General features: G+C 49.3%; 5 protein-coding genes across 5 annotated transcripts in view; 2 read left to right on the top strand and 3 right to left on the bottom strand.

The window, feature by feature from the left end:
* The window catches only part of LOC137895286 (histone-lysine N-methyltransferase, H3 lysine-36 specific-like), a 7540-nt gene extending 1784 nt beyond the window's left edge, over positions 1 to 5756 (bottom strand). Inside the window, exons 1-13 of the mRNA XM_068740767.1 lie at positions 5043 to 5756; positions 4364 to 4505; positions 4115 to 4287; positions 2344 to 4030; positions 2072 to 2196; positions 1663 to 1888; positions 1445 to 1548; positions 1297 to 1350; positions 975 to 1187; positions 788 to 880; positions 436 to 559; positions 134 to 331; positions 4 to 32 (exon numbers count right to left, since the gene is read on the bottom strand). Coding sequence (XP_068596868.1) covers positions 4 to 32; positions 134 to 331; positions 436 to 559; positions 788 to 880; positions 975 to 1187; positions 1297 to 1350; positions 1445 to 1548; positions 1663 to 1888; positions 2072 to 2196; positions 2344 to 4030; positions 4115 to 4287; positions 4364 to 4505; positions 5043 to 5756 — 3882 coding nt within the window. The remainder of the gene's footprint in view (positions 1 to 3; positions 33 to 133; positions 332 to 435; positions 560 to 787; positions 881 to 974; positions 1188 to 1296; positions 1351 to 1444; positions 1549 to 1662; positions 1889 to 2071; positions 2197 to 2343; positions 4031 to 4114; positions 4288 to 4363; positions 4506 to 5042) is intronic.
* A 2303-nt stretch (positions 5757 to 8059) lies between these two features.
* LOC137895339 (UPF0461 protein C5orf24 homolog) lies at positions 8060 to 8683 on the bottom strand. Its single transcript, XM_068740821.1, has one exon. It carries the CDS (start codon positions 8681 to 8683, stop codon positions 8060 to 8062), a length of 624 nt encoding a protein of 207 aa, XP_068596922.1.
* Positions 8684 to 9583: 900 nt separating this feature from the next.
* Positions 9584 to 11901, bottom strand: atp5po (ATP synthase peripheral stalk subunit OSCP). The gene is made up of 7 exons (XM_068740420.1): positions 11840 to 11901; positions 11493 to 11543; positions 11311 to 11421; positions 11031 to 11160; positions 10182 to 10294; positions 10005 to 10091; positions 9584 to 9839 (listed from the first exon to the last, which is right to left on the bottom strand). The coding sequence occupies exons 1-7, from the start codon at positions 11864 to 11866 to the stop codon at positions 9729 to 9731; spliced, it is 630 nt and encodes a 209-aa protein (XP_068596521.1). The 5' UTR covers positions 11867 to 11901; the 3' UTR covers positions 9584 to 9728.
* A 607-nt stretch (positions 11902 to 12508) lies between these two features.
* On the top strand, positions 12509 to 15438 carry LOC137894944 (serine/threonine-protein phosphatase 2A catalytic subunit alpha isoform-like). Its single transcript, XM_068740418.1, has 7 exons — positions 12509 to 12627; positions 13019 to 13228; positions 13354 to 13527; positions 13605 to 13694; positions 14170 to 14331; positions 14418 to 14536; positions 14661 to 15438. The coding sequence occupies exons 1-7, from the start codon at positions 12526 to 12528 to the stop codon at positions 14731 to 14733; spliced, it is 930 nt and encodes a 309-aa protein (XP_068596519.1). The 5' UTR covers positions 12509 to 12525; the 3' UTR covers positions 14734 to 15438.
* A 1804-nt stretch (positions 15439 to 17242) lies between these two features.
* sfxn1 (sideroflexin 1) lies at positions 17243 to 20507 on the top strand. The gene is made up of 10 exons (XM_068740202.1): positions 17243 to 17406; positions 17485 to 17655; positions 18400 to 18498; positions 18604 to 18679; positions 18858 to 18943; positions 19057 to 19184; positions 19280 to 19329; positions 19427 to 19476; positions 20209 to 20256; positions 20411 to 20507. The coding sequence occupies exons 1-10, from the start codon at positions 17243 to 17245 to the stop codon at positions 20505 to 20507; spliced, it is 969 nt and encodes a 322-aa protein (XP_068596303.1).
* The last annotated feature ends 1422 nt before the right edge of the window (positions 20508 to 21929 follow it).

Below are 21929 nucleotides of genomic sequence, written 5' to 3'. Positions count from 1 at the left end.
CACAGGGCAGCGGACGCAGCGAGCCAGTCGACCTGCGATCCAAACAAAGGGCGACGAAAGGAAACAATAAAGCAAATCCAAAGATTGATCTCTGAAGGAAAGCCTCTCAGACACCGCAAGTAATCAAACATACCTTTGGAGCAGATGTTGAGCCGTTTGCTGATGTGGCAGGACAGACAGACATGCAGGGGGCAGCGAAGGCCTTTGACATGCGTCTGGGTGGCGGCGTACGGCAGAATGCAGTCGGCGTGGTAGAACTTCCCACACAGCGGAATCATGCAGCGCTTTATCCCGCCGCCGGACTCCTTGCACACGAAGCACGCGTGAGCGCCTGGAGTGAGCAGAGAACGCTGGTGAATCCAGCCGAGCGAGGGACATTTCATCGTCGGGGGCGGGTCGCTTTCATCCGCGTGTCGGATTGCGAGGCGTACCCACCCGTGTTGCATTCGCGGCACAGGAACCTTCTTTTTGGCGCCGCCGAGAGGCCGAGACACTGCAGGTGGAAGGCGCCGTAGCACTGGCCCTCGCACGGCAGCAAGTCTCCCGTCCGCTCGCACACCTGCAAGCGCACGGGAGACGTCGATTCAAGCGCTCAGACAGACAAACGCTGTGAGGAAGTCTTCCTTTAGAGGGGATTTTATTTTACTGGGATGTTTACTTTGTGGAAACGTAACCAGATTGCATTGAAAAATAAGCTCGTCCAGTCTTTAAAGGTACCAGACCACATTTGACCAGCGAGCTTTTGGTGCACGCAGAGACACACACACACACACACACACACACACACCTGACAGACATTCTCCTTCAACGCCGTGGCTCCTATTTTGGGTTTTACATCCCCCTGGGATGAAGGGCTGTCGCTTAACCCAACAGCGTTTTCCTAAAGAGACGGAAAAAAAGGGGGATGCGGTCAAGAACCGCGGACTTGGTGCCCACAGACCATTTACATTAGTGGAATAATCCGAGCTGCACACCTCCGGTTTGGGAGTTAGTGTTCCGGTGTGCGTGTTTCCTCCATCCACGGCGCCGCAGGCCTCAAGCTCCCGCTTGGGGGTCCTGGATCCTGGGGGGCTAGGAGGCCGGCTGGCGACGAGGTCTTCACAGAGATCTCCGTCGTCTGAGTAGCCGGGGGCTGTAGAGGTAGAAGATGTGCAGGATACCGTCTTCTCCTTCTTCAGACATCCAACCTTTCCAACGTGACATCGTTTTTTTGTGTTTAAGGGCATGTTTAAGGTCACACTTGTCTGACGTGGGGTGCAAGAAGAGCCAATCGGCTGAGAGATAGAGAAGCAGTACCTGAGTCTTCCTCACCGACACCTTTTCCTCTGAAGTCGCTTCATCGTGTTGCTCCTAGAAAGCAAAACAACAAAAAAAGCAACAATTTCAATACTAATAAAATAAATATTTTTTTTAATTGACTGGTGTCAAAGAAGTGAAAACATACTTCCTTCTTTGTAGAAGCGACAGACACTTCCTCAATGGTACATTCCAGAACTTTGTGCGACAGCTTCCTCGGCCTCTTTCTTTCTTTGGACAATGACCCTTTGTCTAAAATCAAATGTCAGATTGATTTGTATTCTATCCAACAACACATGATAGGATAAAACATTTCATAGTAAACAAAGCATCATATAGAGCAAAAAAAAGGACAAAGTGATTTACCTGATGCAGGCAGTAAATCGGTTCCGTCTGCTGCCTCTGTTTCGAGGAACGTTAGCGTCGCCGGCGGGGAATCCGAGGGAGCCGCAGGAGAAGGTTCATCCCGAGACGGGCTCTGCCGCTCGGACGCGTCAGCGGGCTCAACGGACGACAAGGACGACGTGGAGGTGGAGGGAACTACTCCCGGAGCGCCGCTGCGATCCTGGAGCGCCGTCGACCCCGGATTGTGCTGCGTAGACAGAAAACGGTGACGCGTTCCCAACTACAACGAAAAGGCACAATCTGATATTTCCTTCCTAGCAACGGAACAACCGGAATTAGAATCACGCAAAGGATCTGATGCAAAACGGCGTTCAGTTCATTTACATGAACTACGTTTTATAAGAGACGGGAGGAGGCGGGGGCACCTTACCGCGTCGGGAGCCTCTGAGGCGTGTCTCTTTGATTTCTTTTTTGGAACAAATATTTGCTCGAAGCCCTCGGTCGACTCCAGGAGCCTTTTTGTCGGCTTTCGGAGGCGTTTATTATCACAGCTTCCTGCGCAAGTAGATAAAATACCTTTAAGCACGCACAGTCATTCATTCATTCATTCATTCATTCATTCATTCATTCATTCATTCGGCCAACAACAATCGGTGATCCAAGCGACAGCGGATCAGGAAGAGGTCTTTGAGAATGTCTCACCGGCTGCGCTGAGCTCCGAGGAGTTCGACTCGTCCTCCATCTGCGTCTCGACGCCCGGATGAAGGTCCGGGGACGCCGTCAGGGTGCGTGACCCGTTCACCGCCGCAGACGACTCGCTCAGGACTTCACTCTTGCTCTCAGAGACATCCTCGATCAACCGCCAGCGCTTCTTTGGGGCCACCGTGGCCCCGGGGTTCCTGTCGAGGTAGCTGGCCGGGGGATCGGCGGCGACGGGGGGGCTGGACAAAGGCCACGCTAAATCCGCATGGCCACTAACAAACTGCCTGCCGTAAGCAAAATTGGCGAGGTCGGAAGACAGGCCGGGGATGGCGAGCCTCAGTTTGGCAGGTAGCCGCTGCTTCCTCCGCTGCTTGTCTACAGAGAGGTCGGCGCAACACGCGTCCGCTTTCGTAAGACTCTTCGTCCCTCTCTTGGCGCCGGCGCCTCCGTTTTGGAATGTTGCGGACTTCCCCGGCGTTCCGTTGTCCGTTTTCGTCCCCGGAGTGGCGTCTCCTCCAGGAGGAGCAGGCATGGAAGGAGGTTCCTCCTTGATCAGGACGGAGGACGGCGGGAGAGACAGGGGCCGGCCGTCCTTCTCTCTGGTGTCGTGCATGTCCTTCAGGAGCATCAGGAACGTGCTGAACCTGTAATTGGAGTCGGGTCGAAATGCTGCGGACTCGGAGTCGCTGCTGTCCTCGTCCCCGAGAGATCGAAAAACGAGTTCTTTGGAATCCTGGAACGCGTCCATTGGGGACAGAGACGAGGACGGGGAAGACGATACCGTCTCGGGGACACTTTCGGTCTTGATCACGGTGGGGGGCACCCTCGACCCTTCAGACTTGGGCTCGATCAACGAGCCGTTGTGAACCGGCTTCTTACCGGGCTTCCTCGCACGCCTCTTTGGAGAGCCGAGGGTATCCGGGGACAACGCGTTGCCGGGCGACTCCCGGTGCGGCGGCGTTTCAGCTTTGACAGGCGCGTCCCGTGCAGCAGGAGACTCGTCTACATGGACGTCTGCCGAGAGCGCGTCCGTCCTCTCTGCGTCCAGGGCTCTCGTCATCAGGCGGCGACTGGCGGGGAGGTTTTCACTCGACGTGGACGACGGTCCCTCACAGCCGCCGGAACCGCCGTCTGCATCGCGGCGCCGTATCTCGCTTGCAGCTGCAGTTGGGCCCGGTCCTTCTCTGAAGACGTCTGCCGCATCCCGGGTCGGGGACGCCGCCGTGCGTTTCGGACGGTGCAGCATGGGAACCGAGTCCAGGTCGGCGTAAGGCGAGTCCTCGGGCTCCTGCTTCAGCGCACGAGTCGTCGTGCGAAACCGATCCGGCGCATTTGGGGCGGGAGACGCCTCCCGGGAGCCGCCGACGATGTGGCCGAAGATATCCGACAGGCATTTCTTCTTCTTCTGAAAAGCTTTGCTCCTGCTGCACTGAAGCGAAGCGGCGCCTTTAGCGAGACGGGACCCGTTTCCACCTTGAGCCGCACGGGGCGGCGGCGCTCGACCGGGGTCCGCGGGGGCAGCGGGGGCCTCCTCGAGCCTTTCGGGCGGGGGCGGGCCGCCGGGCACACTCTCCTCTCCGTTAACAGAAACCGAGAGCGCACTTTGAGTTCTCCTTTGCCGATCCGGGAGCAGACGTTCGGCTTCTGCCACGCCCACTTTCCACGCGGTGGTCAAACTTCTGGGTATCTAGCAGGAGCAGAGGCAACGTTAAAAAAAATGGCAGTCACCAAGAGATTGGAAGAGATTTTGGGGGGGGGGGGGGGGCCTTACTTTATACTTGTAGTCTTTCTCCTTCTGCTTGCCCCTTCGTCGGAGCACAGGGAGGTCTTCGAACTGATGGCCTCCCTCAAACGGGTGAATGGCGTTCCCCGTCACCCAGGCGCTCTCGACGATCTCCCCGATCGTCTTCAGCAAGTACATCCGACACGGGCGGGGGCTGGGAGCTGAAGCAACGCGCTCGGAGTATTCGTTATGTTTGCACACGCACACACACACACACATTACAAATACACGCCTCACCTTTCATCTTCGTGTGGGAGCCCTGCTCCGGGTCGCAGGTCACATGACAGGGCCACCAAGGGCGCCTGTTGAATTTAGCCCAAACCAAATCCCCGGCCGCATACTTCACCGCAGGAAGAGACTTTTTCTTCGGGCTGTTGGACTAACCAGGAAAAACAAAGCAAAACGAAAAATCGATGTTTGTCATTTGTCAAAAAACTGACATTCTTGGATATAAAACATGAAGACGCATTTCATCATTTCATTTAGCATCCAAACCCCACTGGTCCAAGGGCATTAAGATGGCAAGTGTGTGGGGGGGGGGCAGGTACAATAAATGTATCAACTTTTTTCAATTGAAACGCGCATCAGGAGAAGAACGAAAAGGTTTTTTGGGGTCTTTATGAGAAAAGGTCGTTTCTAAATGAGCAATTTGCTTCAACCTTCCTGTTCAGTGAAAAGTCTTTAAATGCTCCGACTTCCACTTCGACAGTCGCGTATTTATAATCTGTGCAGACCCCCCGTCTAAAAACGCTACTGCTGCTGCTGGAACTGGGAATTCCCCCTGGGCGGGGCCAATAAAAGGACCCCCCCCCACCCACCACCACCACCACACAAAACCCCCAAATACTCATTCACACAACCAAAGACACCACGGAGGTTCTAGATCTAGAGACGTGCTAAACGGCTTCAGACTCACGCTGGAGTTGGTCCCGGCCGGCGACGCGAGCCTCGGATCACCCGGAGAGGCGAGCTCGCCATCGCTGTCCGACACGACCAGGCTCCACCCATCCGTCACGGTGATTCCCGGCAGGGCGCTGGGGCTCAGCGTCGGGTCGAGTTCAGATATCGTCTTTGACATCAGATTAAACACGGTCGGTTTGTACGCGCTCTTGCTGCCGCCACCAGCCTGCTCCCGACTCGACTTTGGGAAGTGGCGAAAAGGTGCCGAGGCGTCGCCGCCGCCGTGCTCCCCGTCTCCTCCTCCTCCTCCTCCTCCTCCTTCCTTAATGTCACTGCTGTCAAACAGCGTGGACTCAAAATGCAGGTAGCCGTTGGGGACGGGGGAGAAGCCGTTTCGGTTCAAGTCCCCCCGGAGAGTCTCCATCTCCATCTCATCCTTGCCTGGAGGAGGAAGAGGAGGAGGCAGCCGGACCGAAGGGGCCTCAAACTCATCATCCTCGCTGACGGGGCTTGCACAGTGAAAGTGGTTCCTGGCGTGCGGATGGCGCCTGCCGGCCACGGCGTTCGGGTCCTGCAGCGTCTTCAGCGGGGGGCCGTGGCGGCGGGCCCGGTCCGGCTGCTCGGACCCTTGCCTCACGAGTCCACAGGAAGTGGCCACGAGGCCGTGGAGCGGCTGGCCCGGGCCAAACACCGGGCCGATCCCAAAAGCCGGTCTGTAGGACTGATTCATGACGTCACAGCGAGATCCTGCCAGAGAGAGAGAGAGAGAGGAGATGAGAGGGAACGTGACGACATCAAAGACTCTCCAGACTCCATGTGCCTGTAGCTGCTGATAAGACGATAAAAGCATCGTCGGTCGAAAGAGTCCGACAGAAGCCTTGTGCCGTTAACGCAGCGCGCGCGCGCGCGCGCGCACACACACAAACACACACTAATAGATCCTCGTGCACGGCCTCCGCGGGAGAAAGCAGGTCGGACAAGACAAAACACGCAACACGAGCGCCTTCCCCGCGCTGCGTTCACGGACCACCCGAAACGAGCGCAGCTTTTGTCGGCCTATTGTGTCAACGATCGCAGCCTAGCACAGTCCGGGGGGGGGCGAGGGGGGGGCGACACCGACAGCGAGTCATCCCGGACGAGCTACCGGACACAGGAAGCTACCGAGAACTCGCGATGTGGTTCGGTTCGATCGGAAAGTTCACGAGTGTCACCGCGATAAACTCACCATCTGGAGTGGGGGGGGTCACCGCGAATCCAGCGGCGTTCGTTCGGTAAAGCGTCCCGTCGCGAGTGCTCCTCCCGGGTTGGGGAAGCGGATCTGCCCGATCCGGGCTGCAGCAGGAGGCCGGAGCGCAGCGCTCATTCTCGTCCCTTCACCCCCCCCCCCCTCCAAGAAAAAACAAAACACACACACCGTCACCTTAACATCAAACACCGGATCCCGTGCCCCCCCCCCCCCCGCCCCGCCGCTAGCTCCAGCAGCTACGGCTCATGTCTACCGGTTCTGCCCCCCCCGGTTGTGTTAAAACAAGCCCGAGACCAATCGGCACACTGCCCCCCCCCCCCCCCCCTCCGTAAGTCTGCGGAGGGCCGTGACACTCACCCTCCACGCGCGCTTGCGAGGAAACACGCAAACGAGCATTCCACGTGCACGCGCACGCACATCCCAGGTGAACTTTCTAATTGTTCTGATATTTAACGTCCCGTTGCCGGGGCAACGGCCTTTGTGACGGGTCTCTGCTGCTGCTCTGGCCTCGCTGTCGAGGATCACAAGGCGCGCGCTGCCACGCGCACACGCGCACACACACACACACACACACACACACGCTCTGGTTAGAGCCGTGCTCCGTGCGCCATGTTGTCTCCACTCCAAGTCCTCTAACATGAGGAAACAGGCCGCTGAGCGCCCAGGAAAATGTGACCCCCCCCCCCCCACACACACACACACACACAAATATATAATGAGCCGATGTTGCTGAAATAATAATCTCAACGCTGTTCTTCCAACCGGCCTCTATAAAAGCGCGGACGCGCAGTTCGTGCGCGTCTGAACTGTGTCGGTAGAGACGGAAGCTACGAGGGACACAAAAGAGTCCTCGAAGACAAAGCGCGTTCCTGTCCCCGGACCGGGCTGTGGATAACGATCCGACTGGGACAAGCACAAGAGTATTATGTTTTTATTTTATTTATATGTATGTATATACAGTATACCGGTATGTATATATGTATATGTGTGTACACTGTATATCCATCTTTCATTCGAATTTCAGGCAGGACATATTGCTCTTCCGCTTTGAAAGATCACATTCGAAATACACAAATTTAATATATTATAACAATATTGTTCAACTTGTCAACATTTTCTGTGAAAAAAAAGACAATTTCTTTCTCTTTATTTTGGTTTTGCATGCAAGACGAGATTTCTTCTTTCTACATAATCACACACAGAGTTTTTCTGTATCATCATTTTACTTATCTGGGAGTTCTTATCAGGTGAGTTTAGGGACACAAACGAGCAAAAACTCGAGTCACAAAGTGTTGAAATGACAAACACCATGTTCAGAACAATTATGTATTATGTTTTTACGAGTTCAAGGTAATAACAAATGTATATCTGTTCCCATTTTGGACACGTCGGCATAAGATCACAAAGCCACTCAGAAAATCTGTTTCGAAATGTTTGTTTTTTTTATAAAAAGGTAGAAAATGTCACGAGATCCGGGTCGTAGACGCGACTTGAATCAGTCGAGTCGAAATTCAGAGGAACAAAATGCATGAAGAGGAAAACAATATGCACTCCCACACACTGTAATTACCCCCCCCCCCTCCCCCCCAATAATTGTTGGGCCTGATTCATCTTCACCTGCGTCTCCTCCCAACTGGCAAAAGAGCATTTCAGTCAAATATGATCAGACAATGAAGACAAATGGCAGAAAGGGCACAAGTTCACACGTCAGAGGGCTCGGCCTCCTTCTGTTCAGACATTACGGATGAGAGAGAGAGAGAGAGAGAGCGAGAGACAACGCTGCGGAGCTATTCGCCGGCTCCATCCGCTTCGCTGCTGGCCTCGCCCAACGGCCTCTTCTCCATCATGGCGTATGGGAAAGGTGGAACGTCGCAGCCGGTCAAGTCCAGTTTCTTGGGAACGCTGCAGCGGTTAAAGTCGAGCTTCTCGGGCGGCGATAGGCTCTTGAGGCTGCCGGGGGGCCTCCCGGGGCTGACCTTGTACCCGGCTGCCCTGGTGGTGCCCAGGGGCCGCCCCGGACTGGTTTTGAAGCCGGCCGCTTTAGTTGTCCCGAGCGGACGCCCGGTACTCGTACGATACCCGGCTAACTTCGTGGTCCCCGACGGCCTCCCCCTGCGGCCCGACTTCGCCGGGCCTTTCTTCTTCTTCTTCCTGGAGCCGTCGGCCCCCGGGGCCTCGCCGCGGCCGATTCTCGCCGTCTGGGGCAGGAAGTCGCCGGGGTCGTCCTGCATTTGGCACGTCATGGCTTTGAGCACGCCCTGCGGCAAAGGAGCGAGGCCCGCGAGGGACAGCTGCAGGGCGGGGGCCGTGGAGGACGGGTAGAATCTGTTGGGCTCAAAGTGGCTGCTTCTCGGGTCCTCGGCAGCCAGTGCACCAATGCAGAAGTCGCTGCTGGTCACGTGGTGCATCATTCTCTGTTGGAACACAGTCAGACATCGAGGTTGGGATCCATGCACGCGTAACGGGGCTTTATGGAGGAAATAAAGCGACGCAAACTACGTAATGAGCAAACCCTGCAGCCGTGTGCACAAATAAATGTTCATGTTTCTACCCTGATAAATCCTAAATCGGCTTTGAGAGCGTTGCATGATAACTTCTTACCTTATTTGCTGGTGGAGGTCGGCGTGGAAAGAGTTAATTTCAGATCGAATCCCCGCATCGTGAAACATTCTACGCCCTGACGTCCAGAGACGCCGTCTTCAGGCGCGACATCCCGATCACTTCATGCAGTTTTCATCACACAAGCAGAGGGTTTGTATGAGAAGCAGCCATTTTCGTCTGATTTTTTTTTTTTCCTTCATATAACAGGATGCACCGTCCACGCATGCGCACAAAAGGTTTCCAGGAAACGCAGATTGTGCAGCGTCCGGTCACCCTGAACCAACCAGATCGTTTCCCTATTCTAATCAGTCATCGGAAACTTTTCATCTTCCTGCGAATACTTTGATTTACTGGCAGAAATGCGACTCAGACAAAGAGCAGGTTTTTTTTAAAGGTGGATTTACAGTGTAATATTTAATGTTATCTTCTCTGCTGCCCATATGTCCTGTTGATATGGTTGGTTTTGTGCATTTTTAACTCAAATTCTTTTGGGTAAATCAGGCGCCCAGTTTAATTTTTCTCTTCATATACGGGGTTTAGTTGCAGCAGCAGCAGGAAGATTCCAGATGTTAATTACACATTTATATATATTCCTGTTGCAGAATTGCACATTCCCAACTTGACCATTGACTCGATTCTTATTGGTAATTGTGAAGAAAACGTGTGCATACGACTGTCACAGCAAAGATCAATGAAAACACACAAAACAGTATTTTGTACTTTTATTTTATTAATATCCTCATGAATTAGAGCACATGTGCTGGATTTCTGAAGTAACTTCAGTGCTAGAACAGGAAGTAATGTACATTTATGCAGAATTTCCAAGATGGGGTCCTCCAATGAAGTCCACAGGACCTAAGTTTCCCTGAGGAGCTTGGTGAACTTCCGAATCTTTGTTTTGGTGGACATGTCCACGTAATCGTCTCCGATACTGACAATCATGCCACCCAGAATGGAAGGATCCGACTGTGGAGAAGACAACAATTGCAATTACAACAGACTCTAAAAACAAAAATACATTTCTGCTGCTGAATGAAACTCATTTCAAGCAGTTTTTCATCACCATTCCCTAAAATAACAGCACAGCAAGAACAAAATGCTCATTTGTGTGGGATTGTATTGAAACTCTACCTTCGTCTCCAGCTTGATAGTTTCACCCTTCTGAAGAAAGCCATTGAGCGCTACTTTAAGTTCAGAAAGATTAGCTTCATCCAGAGGCTGGAATAGACAAACATTCCTGACATTATTACACCAACAACGATAATATCGGTGCAGGATGCTCAACGGGAATCCTCGCAAGTTTCATACCTGAGCCGTCGTGACAGAGCAGGTGACCTCTCCGCGGTGTGCGCTCATCATCTTGCCGAAAGCAGTGATGACCTCACCAGTTAGAGTCAGGCGGCCGTTGTCAGCCATGGTACCTGCAACGTAGGACACGTTCGAAAGAAATTCCCTTTGAACTGTTCCTTGGATTCACCAAGCGGAGTCGGGGAAGCATACAAATAATCCATTATAAAAATGCATGCTCTGTTTCTGTACACCATGATAGATATTAAATAAAGCCCGCACCGTGAAGTAATTGTCAGAACACTCTAATTTTTGGAACATAAGGTCTTAATGGAACCTTCTGGCAAATTTGTCAAAAAAAACCCACAATTTTTTTTATACAAGTGCTCTGATTTATGTAACTTTTGCAAAATCCACAGTTTTTACAGCTTTTTCAGAGAAAAAAATAAAAAAATCAAACTTCTGAAGTAGAAGTCTCAAAATCCTGTAAGGCCATGTGCATCAAATATGATATGTTTGGCAATAAAGGGTTAAGGCTACCTGTATTATACCGTATAATGAATAGCACTGCAGTCAAATCAGTTCAGTACGACGCTGTGAAAAACACTAATGCTGATAGATGGCTGATTTTATTGTGGTGTACATCTGGTGGCTTTAATTTGAAACCATGAACAACATATTTCTCTGAATGTTTTAGGCTATTAAATATTAGATTTCACCACTTTGGATTGGTTCAAATACGAGCCAACGGAGGACATTTCACCAATGCAATACATTCACCACACACTTCGGCGCCAACTTGGGTCTAGAAGCTATAATGGTCTGTTAAGACAGCATCGGGGTCCCTTTGCCTGGTTATTGATCACTTACTGATAAGGTTGATGGTCATGGGGGAAAGCTTGGCCTTCGTCAGAGCATCAGTGAACAGCTTCAGCTTGACGCTGCGCTTTATGTGAGGATTCATAACAATGCTGGAAAGTCTGGGTTCCTTAAAAAGAGCCTGAAGAAGACAATGAGATAAAGCAAAAGGGCAACTGAATTCATGCGTATTAGAACAAAATGGAATGATCAACAATAACATTTCAACCACTTTGGGACGATTCGGCGAGCTCTCCCGTGTAATTCAACTGTGGTTGATTGTCAGACTCACAGAAACCTTCCCCAGCTCCTGCTCCATCTGGGTCAGTTTGTTCTGCTTACTGGCAGCTGAGAACAGAGCAGTGGCGTAGCGGCCCTCCACGCCATAAACCTGGATGGGAGGCTGAAAGGGGCAAAATGAGCAACGACTCGATACAGCCCGAGACTGGGCGACGCTTCCTGTAATCTGATTACCTTGACGAGCTTCGCTGCAGGTCTGATCACAGACGTGCTGAACTGACGGACCTACAGGAGTTAAAAAATAATAAATAAATACTGCATAATATTCAGAACGTACATAATTTATAAAATCCCCTGAAGAACTTTAATCACGTACAGCATTGTACCCTTCATGTTCACGACAGCTAGCTTATCGGCTAACACTCGAGCAGTCACTCAAGTGCAGTGCCGCGCGTGAATTTGGCGCTGCATCCTGGTATCCTGATTGATTACAATACTTGATACAGCTCCGATCCATAAAGACAATCGATAACGAGTGTTAGAAACCGAGCAGAATCACCAAAAAGCATCGGAAGTCTCACCTGCTGTCCTAGCATGAGAGCCGCCATTTTCTCCTACAGCTGGTCCAGGTCAGGACAACCTACTGCGCATACGCAATGTAGAGAGGGCGTGGTTATGGGAAATGTAGTTTTATTAAACACAACATCCTTACTGTACCCGCGTTTGATCCAGCAGAGGTTTTTTTTTTTTTTTTTTTTTAGAAAACACATACGCAAGCTAAACATGAAATAAAAAAGTAAAACCAGAGCCACTATAATGCCACACGTTGTTTTAGTACATTCGGTAAAGGCGCTCCACTCTCCAGGCATTTGTTGCGTGTCCTCGCTTTGGCGCAGAGATGACCGGGCAGGGCCAGGAATGTATCCCAGCTAGCGTTATAGACGACACGACATAGTTTAAACCCTTTGGTGTTTAAGAACGAGCAGCGCGTCTTTACGCACTTGGGTCCCCCCCCAGCAGAGAGCAGACTCACTGGGATTACGCAGGGCAGTTGACGCATTCCTTTTTGCGCGCGCATCTACGCACACACACACACACACACACACACACACACACACACAAGCTGCGACCACCACAGCTTTGCTAGGACGTAGCCTGGCTAGCTGGGCCACCCGAACGGAACCGCCACACGCAGCGACGGCGTTTTCTTTTCCCCCTGCGGCATTTTAAAGACGGTTCCGTCTCGTTAGCTGCCGGCGAACCAAACATGGACGACAAGACATTCACCAAGGAGCTGGACGGATGGATCGAGCAGCTGAACGAGTGCAAGCAGCTGTCGGAGAATCAGGTTAAAGTCCTGTGTGAGAAGGTGAGGTCTGCGTGCTAGCTGCTAGCTGCTCAGCGGCTAGCCTCGCCTGGATGAGCGCACGGGCCCTCGCTCCATTTAGCTGCTGCTGCTTTAACTGCGTTGTTTATGGAAGATCACTCTCTTCCAAGAAGATGGAGGCGCACAATATGTTTTCCCTGGCGACGCCCACTCTTGGTGCCATCTTCTTCTTCAGCAGCTGTCACTACGTAGCAACAACACCTCCTGTGATGTTCTAGTTAATAACCGGAACAAGGATTCGATGGGATCAGTTTAAATGATGCTTTTAGGGGGGGATAAAAGATAATTGTGCAGCCCCCCCCCACTGCACCGTACTCCAGTGGTAATCAGCATTATCCTGTGTGTGTTTTTGTGGTCCCCTGTATATTCTCAGGCTAAGGAGATCTTGACGAAGGAGTCCAACGTGCAGGAGGTGAGATGTCCGGTGACCGTCTGCGGAGACGTCCACGGTCAGTTCCACGACCTCATGGAGCTGTTTAAGATCGGAGGCAAATCCCCGGACACCAACTACCTGTTCATGGGGGACTATGTCGACCGAGGCTACTATTCTGTGGAGACGGTTACACTCCTGGTTTCACTAAAGGTACAAAAAAAAAAAGCCGTACACCCCCACGTTACCATATATAAATCATGCAAGGCCCCAGGATATTAATTTGTTAGGGGGGGGTGCATGATGGAATGTGTTCAATTGTATTTTTCCCTTTGTAGGTCAGGTTCCGAGAGCGAATCACGATTCTAAGAGGGAACCACGAGAGCAGGCAGATCACGCAAGTTTACGGCTTCTACGATGAGTGCTTGAGGAAATATGGGAATGCGAATGTTTGGAAGTACTTCACAGATCTGTTCGACTATCTGCCGCTGACTGCGCTGGTCGACAACCAGGTGAGGTTCTGTATTTACAGATGGCATAAATGTCAAACGGGGGCTTTTTTAAATTGAATTTGTCTTTGCCTTGTCAGATTTTCTGCCTCCACGGAGGATTGTCTCCCTCAATAGACACCTTAGAACACATCAGAGCGCTGGATCGCCTGCAGGAGGTTCCTCATGAGGTAAATTCAATCCGTGTAAATGAGAGCAATTTCTTAGATGTAATTGTTTTATATTTATTTACTTCTTTAACAAACATTTAAATGAAGAATTGCGCTGCTTGTGGATCCACATTTTTTGTTTGCATTGAATTTTCTCTTCATGATCTGGATATTTACTGAATTTCGCATTAAATAGTCACGACTGAATGAATTAGCTGATCAATCGGTACAAAGGAAAATCTTAATCATAATGTTTTCTGTGGTTTATTAACCATTTAAGATGTGTCTGGTAAAAGTGCCTAAAATATCAGGGTCCTATTATATATTTTCAAGAAGTCATATCTTAAAATGGAAAATTATGACCAGTTTTAGCGACTTTCTATCAATTCATAGCTCAAGCGTTAAGTTCACTCATCAATATACCTACATATAAGGATGATGTATTTCTGCACGCTGTATTGACCCCCCCCCCCCCCCCCCCCCCCCCGTGTTTCAGGGACCCATGTGTGATTTGTTATGGTCAGACCCGGATGACCGTGGTGGCTGGGGCATCTCACCCCGTGGTGCAGGTTACACCTTTGGGCAGGACATTTCTGAGACGTTCAACCATGCAAATGGCCTGACTTTGGTATCAAGAGCCCACCAGCTGGTGATGGAGGTACAGTGAACGTTAGCTGTAGGTTTTGGGATTGTTGTGAATGTTTAACAGGTATCATATAAGGATGTTGTAATGTCTCAATCTAGGGTTACAATTGGTGCCATGACCGCAACGTAGTGACGATCTTCAGTGCACCAAATTATTGTTATCGCTGTGGAAACCAGGCGGCGATTATGGAGCTTGATGACACATTGAAATACTCCTTGTAAGTGCTTTTTAAAAATATATATATATATTGACATTTTTTTTGTGTGGACCTTTTGCACGTTAAGTAGCAATTACTAATAAAAGGTGAGTTAATAATGAATCCTGCTTTTGGTTTGCTGTAGCTTACAATTTGACCCTGCACCACGCAGAGGAGAGCCCCACGTGACGCGGCGTACGCCAGACTATTTTCTGTAAAGAGGCTACACACAGGATTGAGAGCAATCGTGTTCATGACCTCATGGAGCTCAACGTGTGTGCCATAACCTCGATGACATGGAAACCATCACATCTAACTGAAGCCCATCACCATTTGAATTTTTCCTCTCTGTGCATGATGTTTTTATTATTCTTAAGAAATGATTGCAACTATGAATAATACCTTCACAATACCTGCTGGTTTACCAGGAAACATAAATGAACTAATGTTGAGAATAGCAACTAAATGTAAGTAATCTTGTCGTCGGCGTGTAAATGATGATCAGATCGCTCCCATATACAGTATGTAAGCTGCATTCTTCACTTGGCATGGCCTCAAATCAAAGGATGCAGTAAATATAATGTAAACTCTTCTTTTAAAAACTGAAGTACATTTTATTTTGTGAACAGAATTAAGATGTCCAATATTAGTTTTATTCTCTCTCTACACTTGTATATTTGATTATTCACATTTTTCCACATGGTACTAACAGAATATGTTGTTGTTGGGATTTTCTTTGTTAATTGTTATTCTTATAATTTTTTTTATTCTGTTATGTTATGTTATTCTGTTATAGCTCGCTTTGTGGTTTTCTGTCTCTAATTTAAGCCAGCAATATCGGGACAAGTGGCATCAGTTGTAAAAAAAATAAAAAATAAAATGTTTTGCAGCTAAAGCTATACAAAATAAAGACTGAAATTTCTTCATCGTATTTTTGCTTTTGGTACGGTTTGTGGTATTATTCTCTCTCACCAGTCGCCACTAGATGGAAACGGACACCAAAACAATGCTGATGAGTAACGAGAAGAATTATGCGTTATGCTGAGAGGACAATTATTTTAAAATATTTTTTGTTTACAGGCATGTTTTTATTTTGAAACATGAAAGGTTTCACCACCGGATGTATGATGACGTACTTCCCTCTTATTTTATGGCTATTTACTATTATTATTATTATTATTAAACCTTACTGTTTTCAGTGACACTTGTTATTTTCACGAGACATTAACGTCGCCACGGAAAGGTATACGGTATCGTGTAAAGGACCAGTTATTGATTTTTACTGTTTGTGAACCAATTCAAAGATTTTTACGAGCAATACCGGAAGTTGTCTGCGACTCGCCACTGAAAATAAAAGCCGACTTCAACGACGTAGCGGAATTAAACGTAAATTTATCACTTCACGGTTTAATCTACGACTGTACCATTCGACAGAAAATCCCGAAAGTCTCACGCGTTTCAGAACTTGTTGACCAAATTGATCTGTTGATCATGTCGAGCAACATCTCCTTGTGTGAATTTGGAGTTTAATAAAGTCGGCTTTTATTTTGTAGGCGCTGCTTCCTGTCACTGGGGGGGGCGGGGCTGCTGCTGCTGCTAGTTAGTTCGTGTGGAAAATTAGCTTCCCGTGGACAACCCGGAGCTCATTGAGTGAGTAGACTTGTTCTTATTTTAATGGCTTCGCCAAGACGTTATAAAAGAGAAACGTGCACGCTGCGAGAGTTCCGGGACGCTGCTCGTGGGTGCGTGGATGTGGATGTGCATGTGCATGTGGATGTGGCAGGCTGATACTAGTTCAGTCTGGGACGCACCGGCCAAATACCGGGTTTAGCAGATGTGCACATTTAATCGCCTTTAAATGATACCCGGGTTTTTATTTTGTCATGAAAGTCCCTCTGCTCATGTGCAAAAACAACAACAACAACAACAACAACAACAACGACGCATCTGTATGCAGTCCAGATTTAACTGGTTCAGATCGGCCTGGGGGGGGACCCCCCCCCCCCCCCCCAAAAAAAAATCAAGTCACAGCGTCGTTTTGCACAGTGTTCAAACAGAACAGAAAAACGATTATTATTGTATTTAATATATATTAAAGGGGAGGTTCACGCGTGGCCGCGCGGCCGGCGAGTGAAGACGGAAGAAGCCGAAGGTTCATCGATCAGAGTCCGCCTCGGTCCGAAGTTCAGCCCGCTGATAACCTTCTGAGGACGCTGCAGGGGCGGAGCTACCTGAGTGAAGATCAAGCCTGTGATCGGAGAGGGAGAGGGGGAGGGGTGGGGGGACCCCGTGGACCGAACGTGGACCGAACGTGGACCGAACCCGAACGTGGACCGCATGCCTCCCGCAGCATGCGGTCCATCCATCCCTCTCCCGACGTCCAGCAGCCATCTTTAGTGCACATTACAGGAAACGGTTCCGTCACGCGTGGAATGTGTCAAATGATGGTTGAGCCGCAAGGAAGGAAGGAAGGAGCTTTCTGCGTGCACGAAGCTGATGCGTGTGCGCGTGCGTCGCGGTGTTTATTCAATGCGGGCCAGTCTTTGCGTTGGGAATGTCATGATGGTGAAAATAAAACCTGCCCCCCCCCCCCCAATATAAGCTCAAGAGGGGGGGGGGGCTTCATTGATTCTTGTCAACTACAAAGTCCTTGAGCCGTAAACGTTTTTATTTGTGTTTGTGTTTATTATTGCTCCATAACCGCCTGCTTTCCTTGAATCAGGTAAAATGGCTGCAGAAATCTCCGCCTCCATAAACATCAAGGAGCCCCGATGGGACCAGAGCACCTTCCTGGGACGGGCGAAACATTTCTTTACCGTCACCGACCCGAGGAACGTCCTGCTCACCGACGAGCAGCTCGCACACGCACACAAAGTCATTACGGAGTACAGGTGAGCCGGGCGCGCACGGCGTGCACGTTTGCTGCTGCTGCTGGGAAGCTCGCCTTGAATCGTTCCCTTTTTTCCCAGGCAGGGCGTCGTCTCCCCCGGGCTGACGGAGGATCAGCTCTGGAAAGCCAAGTACGTGTTTGACTCGGCCTTCCATCCCGACACCGGGGAGAAGATGATGCTGATCGGCCGCATGTCGGCGCAGGTTCCCATGAACATGACGATCACCGGATGCATGATGACGTTTTACAGGTCGGACACTCGTCAAGACGGGACGCGTTCATGGTTTTAACTCTTTGAAGGACGGCGCTTTCATGTGGCGTCTCAGACGGCGTGCTTAGATGTAATAGAGCCGTTGTTAATCTGATCTTTGTTGTAATCCATCCAAATGTTCACGCGGTCTCACCAAAATCTGAAAATCCCACCTTCAGTTTAGTGTCGATTATAAAACACAGTTTTTAAATGACTTTTTTTTTTTTTTTCCCCTCCAGGGGATTTAGTATTTTTTGGGCTGTGGAAGAAAGGATAGAATTCTGAGGTGGACCGAGTTCTGCGTAGAGATTCCACAATGAAAAGACAAAAAAAAAATAGATCTATCAAAATGAATCCAGGAATGGATCAGCTGTGATCATCACACAATCTGATCCACACCACGGTCCCTGTTGGGGATGCGCTCAGAGTCCGTATGTGTCTAAGTGCACCGAGCCTTACCCAGAATCCAGCTCGCAGCCCTGCAACCATCATTTACAGGGCAAGACGACCCCTTAAGAAAACATTTAAATCTGGTGGATTAGCACCAGATTACACACGCATCGATGCCGCCGCCCTAAATGTGTCTGATTTTGAGAGCATTGTGTGAGAAATGAATTAGTCCTAGAGAGTGGACTGGTGCCCGGAGAGGGGCCAGTCTCCCTCCAGCCCCCCCCCCCCTGTGGACTCGTGTGGGGGGGGGGGGGGGGTTCCGTCTTCATTCCCCGTTTGCTTCCGCCCCTGCAGAACGACTCCAGCCGTGCTCTTCTGGCAGTGGATCAACCAGTCTTTCAATGCAATAGTGAATTACACCAACCGGAGTGGCGACGCTCCGATCACAGTCGGGTAAGGTTCCCGGGTAAACGCCGGCCTGAGGCGCGAGGCGCTCGCACTGACGCGCATTAACCCTTTGTGATCCGTGACTTGACGTTTTGAGCTCTCTGTTTGCAGTCAGCTCGGTACAGCTTACGCGTCCGCCACCACCGGGGCGGTCGCCACCGCTCTGGGACTAAATGCACTAACAAAGGTATCGGCTCGCCTAAACCCCCGTTCTACTCGTCATGTTAGCGTGTCAACCTGAACCGCATCGTCATTTAGCTCTGTGCAAACAGTGTTTGTCACGAAAGAGGTCTGTTATTTAGGGCCGGAACCTAAACGGCCCATTTCCTCCTCACTGTTTTCGTGCCTTTTCTCTTCCGCTGTAGCACATCTCGCCCCTGATTGGACGATTTGTCCCTTTTGCGGCCGTAGCCGCCGCCAACTGTATCAACATCCCCCTCATGAGACAGCGGTGAGGCTGACAGGGATATCGACCTTTAAAGTCCTTCGCTTGAAGTATAAGCTTTATGAAAAAAGTTTGTTTTGATTTCTCTGATCGGATTTGCTTTGCTCCGTTGTGTTCAGGGAACTGAAGCACGGCATCCCCGTAACGGATGAGAAGGGCAACAGGTTAGGGGAGTCGACGAAAGCGGCACAGCAGGCGATCTCTCAGGTTGTAGTCTCCAGAATTCTCATGGCTTCCCCAGGAATGGGTAAGAATGCCTTCGCCCAGTCTGAAACCACTAACGTTGACGTCATTTAATATTACCAATTGGAAACGTATTGATGATTGGACGCATTTTTGCAGCTATCCCCCCGTTCTTAATGAACCATTTGGAGAAGAAGGCCTTTCTTAAGGTAGGAACGAGCACTGGAGGACACGGGGACACTCCAGCATGGGAATTGTCCACGGCTTTCGTGTCCCTCATTTGCATTGTCTGCCTGCCCTTTTCAGAGGTTCCCGTGGATGAGTGCACCGATTCAGGTCAGCCTGGTGGGATTCTGGTGAGTCGTCAGCGATGGTCCAGCTGATAAACCATGAGAGAAGTTCATTTGAACAATTTACAAGGATAATGAAATGTCATTCATCGCATCAAAACTTTCCTTTTTCCAATTCTTGACACCGCCCCTCACAAATTCCTTCTGTCTGAGATTTTTTACCAAAACAGGCTGCAAGCAAAACAGAAAGCAGCATTTATTCTGGGTCGGCGCCGTCGCCACCTAAACACAGGACCACCGAGTCTTTCCTTTCTAAATCCGAACGAGCCTCTTCAGCCCTTGCTGCTCTGGCTCGGGGATCGACAGCAGCTGTGCTCTTTGCACTGCTCCAGGACTAGCTGGCCTACACAACGGAACCGGCCCAGAGTGGTTCTGTTTGTAGTGTTGCCCATCCCCTCTTGTTTGGATGGGCTGTTATAAAGTTTGAGGAGGATTCATTCCCCCCAGCTACATCTGTGAGTTTGAGATCATTGTCATGACCCAGATGTGCTTGGGTCAGATTTAATTCACAGACGGATTAATTATCGTTCTCCTTCAGAACCGTGAGACCTGCCACCCAACTTCATGCCGATGCTGGTTTACGCCCCGCTAATGCCATGCTCTTTTTTATTTTGACTTTTAAGAGTTTTGAAAATCTTGAACATCTGCCTTGAGTTTGCCACAGAATCTCTTTTCCTAACTCTGGTGCGTTTTCTGCCTGCGTGCCTTTTGTTTCATCGGCCTGTATTTCGTTTGCAGCCTGGTCTTTGCCACTCCGCTGTGCTGCGCGTTGTTCCCTCAGAAGAGGTGAGTCGGATCTTCAGAACTGACACCAAAGACCTTTGCTTCCCCTTAAAGAAATGTTTGCACAATTATTTTGTCCTACAGTGTACGGTTTTTTTGTTTGTTCTGTTTTCCATTGACCCCGCTGTCTGTCTTCACAACGCCGCCCCGGATCCAGCTCCATGTCCATCAGCCGCTTGGAGTCAGAGCTGCAGGAGAACATTCTGGCCGAGCACCCAGGACTGGAGCGGGTCTACTTCAACAAAGGGCTATGAGCTGAGCTGGTTGAATCGAGAACTGAAGGAGCCTCTCGGGATGAGAGGTGAAAGCGTCGTCAACCAAACTCCAGCAAGTCCAGTTGATTCTTTTGTTTGTTGTCCTCATTCCGTGTGCCAAAGTTCAGCTTTGTGTTTTTCCATTTCTCATCATTCAACATGGAAATGTGACGACGCCGCTGAGCCTCTCGAGAGATGTTTGCTTTTGTCAATGTGATTGTTGATTTTTATTTTTATTGTGACTGCGAGAGAAGACGTTCTCTAACTGGGCCAGATAGAAGTATGATCTCCATCATGATTGGTTCTGTATAGTGGTTTCATATAAAGATGCTTTAAACTCCAGGTGGCAGTAAATGAGAACCGGTTCTCGACTGGACTACCTGGTTAAGTAAAGGTTAAATGAAATAAATTAAAGCGAATTTTCTATTTAAAGTATATATTTACCAAACCGTTTTCTTTCTTTGCTAGATTCTCACACGCCTCATTTGTTGCCTGCATTCCAAGTGTGACTATAATCCCGTTTTGACGTCGTTTAGTCCAAAGACCTATTCAGGTTATACATTTGCCAAAATGGGACGACCCAAATGATGACAAGCTATTCATTTTATTGTGTTTCGCCAAATGCCTCTCGACATCTAATCCTTAATGTGACACTTCCCCACGAAATGTGATGCTATGATGGTAGCAACCATCGACTGCCCAACACGGTGCTATTTCATGTCTTAATTATCAGTGTGTATCGTACTATTAACCTGTAATATACAGAAGATGACGTTCAGTAGTCGCACAGAGGCTACACTCAGGAGAGTTTAACAGCAAGAGGCAACAGATTCACTCTTAATCCATAATCTCTATGACTTCAACCGGGATTTTATTGAATGCAGTATTTATGGAATTTCCTTCTGGGATTAATAAAGTATTCTGATTCAGATTTGATATCACCAAAATTCAGCAATCAGTCGTGCTCTACAAAGATTTGTGGGGTATCTATTCTTTTTTTCTTTTATCTTAATGCAGCTACCGAAGACACATTTTAGATGTCGGATGTATGTTGGATATGGCGTAGCATTCTTTAGATGGTATACTTCATGGCAAGGATGATCTAACGCCTGCTCCCATCCCGATGCTGCTCATTGACCTCAACCTGATGAGTTTCTCAGAAAAGATCTTGGCTCATCAGCTTGATTTTTTGTTTTTAGTGTGTGAATTTCAATACTAAGCAACTATCAGAGACAGATTCATGATTGGACATTTTAAAACCGTAAGTAAAATAAATGTATCAATATATAATATTCAGTGTATTTAAATCAATTGACCTAATGAGCTGAAATGATTTAAATAAATTCTTGCTCTTCATGCTGTGTAATTTCTGTATGCTGTTTAATGTTTAATGTACTGTAATCTGACATTGCTGTACAAGTA

Source organism: Brachionichthys hirsutus, chromosome 6 (genome assembly GCF_040956055.1).
Source record: "Brachionichthys hirsutus isolate HB-005 chromosome 6, CSIRO-AGI_Bhir_v1, whole genome shotgun sequence".
In the NCBI taxonomy this organism is placed as follows: Eukaryota; Metazoa; Chordata; class Actinopteri; order Lophiiformes; family Brachionichthyidae; genus Brachionichthys; species Brachionichthys hirsutus.
Note: the sequence above shows the minus strand (reverse complement) of the source record. Positions and strands in the feature narration are given on the sequence as shown.

Bases quoted from the DNA above. Each gene is read 5' to 3' on its own strand.
- LOC137895339 (XM_068740821.1), bottom strand. From the start codon at position 8,683: ATGATGCACCACGTGACCAGCAGCGACTTCTGCATTGGTGCACTGGCT.
- atp5po (XM_068740420.1), bottom strand. From the start codon at position 11,866: ATGGCGGCTCTCATGCTAGGACAGCAG. The intron at 11,161-11,310 runs GTGAGTCTGACA...TGTCTTCTTCAG, and splicing joins AGGAGCTGGGGAAGGTTTCT to GCTCTTTTTAAGGAACCCAG. The intron at 10,092-10,181 runs GTATGAAACTTG...TGTCTATTCCAG, and splicing joins GCTCTGTCACGACGGCTCAG to CCTCTGGATGAAGCTAATCT.
- LOC137894944 (XM_068740418.1), top strand. From the start codon at position 12,526: ATGGACGACAAGACATTCACCAAGGAGCTGGACGGATGGATCGAGCAG. The intron at 13,528-13,604 runs GTGAGGTTCTGT...TTGCCTTGTCAG, and splicing joins CTGCGCTGGTCGACAACCAG to ATTTTCTGCCTCCACGGAGG. The intron at 14,537-14,660 runs GTAAGTGCTTTT...GGTTTGCTGTAG, and splicing joins GACACATTGAAATACTCCTT to CTTACAATTTGACCCTGCAC.
- sfxn1 (XM_068740202.1), top strand. From the start codon at position 17,243: ATGGCTGCAGAAATCTCCGCCTCCATAAACATCAAGGAGCCCCGATGG. The intron at 18,944-19,056 runs GTGAGGCTGACA...CGTTGTGTTCAG, and splicing joins ATCCCCCTCATGAGACAGCG to GGAACTGAAGCACGGCATCC. The intron at 19,477-20,208 runs GTGAGTCGTCAG...TTTCGTTTGCAG, and splicing joins GTCAGCCTGGTGGGATTCTG to CCTGGTCTTTGCCACTCCGC.